Raw genomic sequence first — 9,232 nt, 5'->3', positions numbered from 1 at the left:
CACTCTTTCTCTGTTTCAGGTTGCATGGAGTTTCCAAGGAGAATCCGCTTGCTTCAGTGATTGGGAGGCTGGGGCTACCCCTTTACCGTACTAGTGGGGATAACTCTGTGCTCTATGACCATGACTTGGAAAGGTAGGTACATAGATTTTGATGCTATACTAGTTTGATGGTTCTGCTTCAGTTGCATAGTAGATAATCATTTCAATTGTTTTTAGCAGCCAAACATTTCAATTTTTTCTAGCTGTTATGCATGGTATAAGTTATTATATGCTAGTTCTTTTTGTAACTTAAATTCATTAACCTTTTGTAGCTATGCACTTTTTGATATGGATGGGACTCAAGTTCCCCAAGAATTGGTAACAAAAGTTGGTCAAGTATTTGAGAACATTTTACTGGAGGTAAGTTATTTTCTGATTCACTTTTCAAGTTATTTAGTTTACTGGAATTGATTGTTAAGTTTTGGGATGGCAACATTGGTGAGACTTCTCTACCTTAGATGGATCCTTTTGAACTCCATTTCTATTTTGATAAAAAAAAAAATATTATTCTGGTTACCTACTGAAATGCATTTTCACAGTGAAAGCAATTTTTCCAAATCATCAAATCTAATGCTTGATTCTGCTTATTGTCACTGTGATAACCCTCTTAATTATTGTCTTGGGCTTAATGCAGACTAATAAAGTAAGAAATGAATTCAGTGAAGATATGTCCATACAGCGTGGTCTTTCAATTGTTTTTGAAAGGAAGCCAGAATTAAGGTTAGTATTGGCATTGATTTCATTTATTTGACATCATGTTTATTTTTGTTTTAAGCTTTAGTAACATAATATGATTTCCATTCTTGAATTCAGGCTGGAGGGGCTTGCCCATAAGGTACTTCAGTGGTATTTATGTAGAATGGAGGGCTGGTTTGCTGCTGATTCTGATACAATTTCACTGAATGGATGGGACCAGGTAATTTGAAGATGTTAATCTTATATTAGCTGTTAAGTTCCCCCCTGCGCCACCTTCTCGACCTTAATTTTCACACTAAATGATGTATTTTCTTTGGTGTTAACATACAGGTAGGGCCTGTCATGAAAGATATAATTTGTAAAGTTGTCTCATAGCCAGGTGCATGAGTCTTCAACATGCAGCCTTTCTATGACCAATAATAATGTAAATGTGTTTCCTGATCTATGTATGATTGAAGTATAGAGAGACCTGTTCTGGAGATAAAAATGGGCTTATGTGTTATAAATGCATGTAAAAACCCTGGATAAATTAATAAGTCTATCATGTGTAGAATTCCTCATGTAGAGCCAAACAAATCCAGTTGGGAAAGGGGTGTATAGGAATCCTGTTATGACAGGCCATCTTGTTGCATGATTGTCAAGTGCTGAACTCAGCTTTATGGCTGTAGAATTTTCTGTTCAATGAAAATGGTTCTTCCCCTTGCATAGGCCTACCATAAAGAATATCAGAAAAGACTGCATATTAAACTAAATTGACATAGTTTGACCCTTTTTTTTAAATAGGAGAAAGGGGAAATTTTTATTGATTAAAGTGGCCTTGATGGCCATTTTACAACTATCTCCGAGGGGAATTGAACTCCATTTCTTGAAGTTACAATATCAAATTCTTACCACTGAGCTGAAACCTTATGAACAAAAATGATAGTTTGACCTAGTTTTTTTTACGACAAACTAAATTGATATAGTTTGACCGTAATTACAGCATATATAGCAAGACAGTTCTTAATTAACACAAGCATTTTTCTTTTGAATGTATCTTGCTTGCATATCTTATACCTCTTTGAATATATTCTGACAGGAAATACTTCTCCCTGGTGGTCATGGTCTTATGGTCAGGGGCTACTTGCCTGTTATACATACCCTAGCCAAGGGTCTTGATATTCGTCTGGGGCACAGGTAGATACTAGCTTGAATTGTTGTTTTGATGAAATTTTATGTCTTGTTATGTTGCTTAATTACATATACTGGCATTAAAAATGCCCCCTTTCAGGGTCACGAAAGTTGTTCGGAGATATAACGGAGTAAAAGTGACAGTGGAAAATGGGAAATCATTTACTGCTGATGCTGCTGTTATTGCTGTCCCTCTTGGTGTCCTTAAATCAAAGAGGATATTGTTTGAGCCAAAGCTCCCAGACTGGAAGGAAGCTGCCATTGCTGAACTTGGGGTTGGACTTGAGAACAAAATAATTCTACACTTTGAGAATGTATTTTGGCCTAATGTGGAGTTCTTGGGAGTAGTTGCAGACACATCTTATGGATGTAGCTACTTCCTCAATCTCCACAAGGCTGCACGTCATCCTGTCCTTGTTTACATGCCTTCTGGGCGGCTTGCCAAAGACATTGAAAAAATGTCTGATGAAGCAACTGCTAACTTTGCTTTTGAACAGCTCAAGAAGATCCTTCCTGATGCTTCTTCACCGGTAACCATAATATTTTTACTCATTTCAATTTTTAATCCCCCTAGAAAAATTAATGCCTTGATACTCAATTCATTGTATCGGACCAAACATAAGGTTATACAAGTCCTTGCTTTAGGCCTTCAGATCACTCCACTCAGTCTTCTACATACCCGCAAATTTTATGGCATCACACTCATTGCAATATTTCAAAAATTGCAGATATGAAGTTCTTTTCTATGATTTGTTCTATCTAAAGACCTCACTTAGCCTCACATTGCTTTTAGTTGACCCTTCATGGTGTATGCTACATAGTCCTTAACATGGTTTATTTATGTCTGTATTTTAATGCAGATTCAGTATCTTGTGTCTCGGTGGGGATCAGATATAGATTCACTGGGTTCATATAGCTATGATCAAGTTGGGAAACCGCACGAACTGTATGAGATGCTACGGGTCCCAGTAGATAACTTGTTTTTCGCAGGGGAAGCAACAAGTGTGAATTATCCAGGGTCTGTCCATGGTGCATTCTCCACTGGAATGATGGCAGCTGAAGATTGCAGGATGCGTGTGCTTGAGCGATATGGAGAGCTCGATTTGTTTCAGCCAGTGATGGGAGAGATGGCTTCCTTTACTATCCCACTTCAGATATCTCGTATGTAATCACCATCTTTGGTCACTACTCCTATAATGGATAGAATCCCATGCTTATTCTAAATTAGGATTTGCTGTCACTTCTGTTCCATTGTAGATCTACCAATAGCAACTATTTAGGCATTAGTCGCTGAAGTAAATGTCTCTTATGCAGTCATATTGTGTTTTATGTCAGTAGTTAATTCTGTGAAGAACTGGTAATATATGAATATTTAGCAGAGGCTAGGCACCTTTGTAGTTTGGATAAGCTTCTCTGGAAATGGCAGAGATGTGCATCTTGGTTGAAGATGCCTATGTACATACACCTATAATAAATTCATAATAAATATATGCCTATGTACATCATCCTATATTTCATAATAGAGATGCCTCATACATTTCTCTAGTTTTTTTTTTTTTTTTGGTTCTAATGAGCCTAACATCGAAAATCATAACACTAAGTTCAGACAAGTGGAATATTGCAGGTTCGAATATGTGCGCAGCATATCAAATGTTCCCGCAGCATTTACCATATGAGCTGCACTCACGGGACACATTTCTCTGGTCTTTTAATCTACATTTGCACTTACGGGACACATTTCTCTAGTCTTTTAATCTACATTTTCAATCTCGCCTAAAATTATTGTTAGGATTGGCCACTTTATTTATTGACTCACATATGTCAATACCTATTTCTAAAAATATTTAGTAGTAGACTAGTTTATTTAAAATAAATAGTAAATAATATACTATTTTTATTTGATTGCAATATCTTCAAACTTATATTTGTATACTTGCTCGATGTTTTAGGAATTTTGGGTTACACGAATAGTTTAAGTCTGTTAACTTATTTATTATAATATATTAAAACAGAATTTTAAATTGTATTTGACAACTATCTCCACATTCTTTAATATTTGCCAACTCACAAAGAATCTGTTGTGTCACCTTCCAAAGCACACTATTGTTTTCATCTTCTACTTTCATTTTGTTTTATTTCTCTAATATGTAACGCAAACCTTTTCAATTGCTTATATTATATAATTTTAGCTTTAATTTATCACTCAATGACTCATCAATACAATTAAAAAGTTCTAATTACTCATAAAAAAATTTAATAAGTAAATTTAGATATTTCAATAATTTTTTTTTTGTCAATTATTGTTCAAAATCATATATCAATATCATTGCATATGAAATGAATTTTTTTTTCTTATGTTGAGTGTGTCTCTCATAATATTTTTTTTTATAATTAAAAAAAATATAAATCATAATTGAAACAACAACAAAATAAATAATATTAAATTTTTGGAAATTTTTTGTCTAATTTTTTTCAACCACTTTTGAAGTTTCTTGGCGTCAAATAATTATTTGAAAATTCTAAGGCACACACGAATGGATTGTTTCAATATTTAGATTTAACAAACTATCACTTACGAATGAATGTTATAATATATTGTAAGATTTAACAAACTATCACTTACGAATGTTATAATATATCGTAAGACACACAATATTATTTAGTGCATGCTTAGAACGACAATGAGATTGACAGAATTACGATGAACATATAAAATTGAAACGTGAAAAAGTACATAATTTTATAAATCTAATATTTCAAAATTAATATAAATTATATAAAATAAAGAAATATTATAGCTAAATGTATAATTTTAATAATAAAGAAATGCATAACTATTTAACAAATATATTATTAGAAGAAACACTTCAATAAAAGTTCGACTAGATATATACATCAAAATCTATCTTCTATTTTTCAACTACTCTCTTGTAAATTTTCAGTTCAAATAACGATATTATGAAATACAATCAAGCTACAACTATTTGTATGACACTCTTACTTCACATATACTTCAATAATATTATTTTTTTTTTTTTATTATCAATTATTGTTCAAAATCATATATCAATATCATTACATATGAAATGAATTTTTTTTCCCCTATGTTGAATGTGTCTCACATAGTATTTTTTTTATAATTAAAAACACAAATCATAATTAAAACAAAAAAAAAAGAATAATATTAAATATATAGAAACTTTTCTTACCTATAATTATTTTCAACCACTTTTGAAATTTCTTGACGTCAAATAATTATGTGAAAATTCCAAAGCACACACGAATGGATTATTTCAATATTTTAGATTTAATAAACTATCACTCACGAATGAATGTTATAATATATCATAAGACACAATATTATTTAGTGCATGCTTAGATCGTCAGTGAGATTGACAAAATTACGATGAGCATATAAAATTGAAAGGTAAAAAAGTACATAAATTTATAAATCTAATGTTTCAAAACTAATATAAAGTATATAAAATGAAGAAATATTATAGCTAAATGTATAACTTTAATAATAAAAAAATACATAACTATTTAACAAATATATTATTAGAAGAAAAATTTCAATGAAATCAAAAAGTTTGAATAAATTAATTCTACATTTAAAAAATATTAAAGACAAAAATTGCATATCTAGAATTATTAAACTTTATAAATAATCTCGTATTTCATTATACTTTGCATGAATTAAAGTATTAGTCAACAATATTTTATTTTTTTCTTTTATATTAAAGAAAACTTAACTTATATATCATTATTCAAAAATGTATTTACTTTTAAATACATAAATACTTGAATATATTCGTAAAATAAAATTAAAATTACTTTTAAATTACATATAATTATTATTTTATATTCATTAATATATTAAATTTTACGCCGCACTGCCCGGCTTAGTATTTAATTTATAGATAAGCGTGCTGGTTTATTTACGATATAAAAACTTTCCCACATAGGAGAGTTATAGCTCTTCGAGCTACTACCCAAAAACTACTCAAGGGCATCTTTTAGGAAGCTTGGAAATCATGTTAATGGCATTCAAAAAATGCTATACAAAAATGAAAAACTTTAAATAGTTGAAAAAGTAATTGGAAATTTGTTTCTAAATTCTCTTATCCATGATTCTCTAAGTAAGTCCATGACAGATCTCTGTACAAGACCGGGTAAAACTGCAATTGTGGAGTAGGGATGTGGTTATAGATGTAGAAGATGAGATTCGTTTGCTTTTGCTGGAATCAGGGGAAGGAATTGAACACGTTTTGGATCGTCCGTCGTGTGTTTCGTTTAAATGTTTATTTGTACGATTTAGCATTTATTCTTTACGGTTTCACTACAAAAATAGATCTTAAAATATGTTTCTAATTCATGTAAAATTGTTAAAAAGTTAGATATGAATTTCAATTAACATTAATACCAGGGAAATAAAACTTTCAAGTTTAAAACATATATGAAGTTTGTATATCGTATTAATCATATGTCAAGCAATAGTTTATCCTTAAGACATTCCTGTTCACATCGAACTCATGGAAACATAGACTTTCCATAGCTATAAAGTAAATGTGAAAATTGTTCAGTTTGAACCAAAAGATTGTAATGAAATTAAGAAAAAAATTGTTACATGATTTGAAGATTTTATGAATAGAGTAAAAATAATTTCACAAAACCATTTTTTACAATATATATATTTTACTCAATCATCTAAAATATGTTGTCACTTTATTTACTGAATCTAAAAATACATGCACACTCTTTAAACGATGTGGCAAAACAACATGAAAAATGTGTATAAAGTATTCCTTAAACACAGCAAAGCAGCATCTCAACAAGTCTGAAGTAAAAAATTTCTACTTGCAAATTTCCAATCAAGTGATCTAGGGTGTCATTTTCTGCAGATCTTTTTAAAGTATGGAAATTATTGTTAGACCATGGTGATAACTGATTGACTATAGAAAGGAAGGTTATTCTAGCATGTAAATAGTAACATACCAAGTAGAAATAGTGTCCAGTGAGATTGTGGGATTGGAAAGCAACCTAGATATAAGTTCTCGTCCTTGATTGTACCATTTCTCCAAACTACGTACATTACAAAAGCATTCTCAGCATGGTAGATAATTAATGAGGTAACTCAGGACATACACTCCTTAAATTGTTATTTGTGTTTGTGTGCTTGACTGTGTCTGCAAGAGAGTGAAAACTATGAGGACTTTTGGTTTAGACTTTTGGTCTATAAAATCCGATTTCTTGAGCTTCAAGTCCTTTTTTTGCAACAACTAATGGTAGTGATTAGTATTGTTAATATTATTAGTATTTTTCTGAGAGTGTGGATTGAATCACGACTTCCTTACCACTTTACTCTCTAACTGTCCCATCCTAACCACCAAACAACCTTATATCCCCTCTCGAGCTTCGAATCTTAGTCGTCCAATCTTAGATTAGTCGGTCTCAATCTACATGACTATATAAATTCCTGACAGCACAATCATGGCCCCTTTTGATTTATACCACAACATTACAGAAGAAGCAACTATGAGCTTGAAATAAGGCCAAACTCCTTTGAAGCCTTTTACAGTGAGGCCAGTCAAAGTTTGTTTGCATCTTGTACCTAGAAATGTGCTTTTGGAGGTTCTCTGTTCTTGTAGGAACCTCTAGATTGAGCAGGATATTGCAATTGCATAGAGTTGAAGAACAAAACTTGACCTTGTTCTGCAATTCTCTTTGACTGCCCTATGGTAGGTAGTGCTGCCAATTTTTCAAACCCCTTATTTATTGGTCCGGACGAGACTAAAAAATCTCATGACTAATAAGGTCTAAGGAAAGTCCCCAAAGCAAAAAGCCACAAAATTATGTGGGTCTAGAGAACCCATTAACCCATATTTTTTCAGTTTATTTTTAATTTTTTTTTAGTATCCTCATCAAAAGTTTAATAATGCATGGCATATATGATATGGCAACAACTAATCCATACAAGTTTATAAGTTTTCACTTGACAATATAGTAGATTTTGGTGTTTTTTTAGGGGAATGATACAAATTCAATCTACAAAACTATATAAAAATCGAATGACTGCATAGCAATGGACAACAAATAGTTTCAAATATAAACGTAAACCAATGAAGTTCATCAAAATTTGATACTTAAGATCCTAATTGTAAGTATTATAACAAGAAATCATGTAAATGTATGTTATAAAGAGCAAGAGCCAAAAGGCTTTGTAGACACAACTAACAAGAAGTAATAAGTAAAACCAATTGAAACATATCAGTGTCTTGCAAAGAAGCCTCCTCAGTCAAGGATAGTAGTATTAGATTCATCCTCACAGATAAACAACTAATATTTATTTTCTTTTATAAACAACTAATTTTTTTCTTCTTATTAGTAATTCATCATGTAATAAATTGATATGCGTAAGAAAATACCTTAATATAACTTTTTTTTTCGTAAAAGAACGTAATGTAATTTACTAAAATATTATTTATTTATTCATTTGCAAAATTAATATTCTCAATTGTTAGATCGATATTCATTTATGGTCTAAAATAAAATAATTTATCTTTAAGTGAAATTCAAAAGAAACAAGGTTGATTGAAATTAATGACATTCAATTATCTACTAGCGAATGAAATCTCACTTCCACATTTCTATTAAAAGTTAATGATGACAAATAAATAACTTTACAATCTACCACAATTTTTTTAGTAATACAAAACATTATATTTAAGTAAAAGTCTCATTTTCCCTCGCGCATGCACCAATCAAACATCATTCATGCAACTTTTTGAGATCATTAGTACCTAAATGTTGGTATAAGGGGTCAGTTCATCCCACAGCAAAAATTAAACCAAATAATAAATTAACAGCCATAAAATATGAATATAAAATCTTTTCGTAATAAAAGATTTAAAGAAATTGATTCTTTAATAGTTCTCAAAGGGGTATCAAAATCATAAAATATATCTAAATAAATCAAGTAGTAACCGTAGAACAAATAATTATATCAAAATAAAAATAACAATAAAATGTATGCACGTTATGCATGCTCCTAAATATATATGATCCGGATATAACCAGTCACACAGGCGTCCACACAGAAGTCACCTATACCAATAGGAAAATATTAAACCAGCCACACAGGCGTCCACACAGATGATATGATATGTCATGAAATGATAATGATGCTCAAAATGTACATGTCACCACTCACTTAAATAATCACACAAATCATCAGCCACTTAGGCAACCACAAAGATAACAATATTTAAAACACAAATCATCAGTCACTTAGGCAACCACAAAGATAATGATATTTAAGACACAAGTC

At 31.0% G+C, this 9,232-nt stretch overlaps 1 protein-coding gene across 1 annotated transcript in view; it reads left to right on the top strand.

The window, feature by feature from the left end:
• LOC101489745 (polyamine oxidase 2-like) overlaps positions 1-3,450 on the top strand; it is a 7,386-nt gene extending 3,936 nt beyond the window's left edge. The window contains exons 4-10 of the mRNA XM_004499484.4: positions 20-133; positions 312-399; positions 674-759; positions 853-955; positions 1,814-1,911; positions 2,006-2,435; positions 2,766-3,450. Of these exons, the coding sequence (XP_004499541.1) occupies positions 20-133; positions 312-399; positions 674-759; positions 853-955; positions 1,814-1,911; positions 2,006-2,435; positions 2,766-3,074 (1,228 nt within the window). The 3' untranslated portion in view covers positions 3,075-3,450. The remainder of the gene's footprint in view (positions 1-19; positions 134-311; positions 400-673; positions 760-852; positions 956-1,813; positions 1,912-2,005; positions 2,436-2,765) is intronic.
• Positions 3,451-9,232: the final 5,782 nt, after the last annotated feature.

The sequence above is a fragment of the Cicer arietinum genome, chromosome 5 (genome assembly GCF_000331145.2).
Source record: "Cicer arietinum cultivar CDC Frontier isolate Library 1 chromosome 5, Cicar.CDCFrontier_v2.0, whole genome shotgun sequence".
Taxonomy (NCBI): domain Eukaryota; kingdom Viridiplantae; phylum Streptophyta; class Magnoliopsida; order Fabales; family Fabaceae; genus Cicer; species Cicer arietinum.
This window is presented reverse-complemented; position numbering and strand designations above follow the sequence as displayed.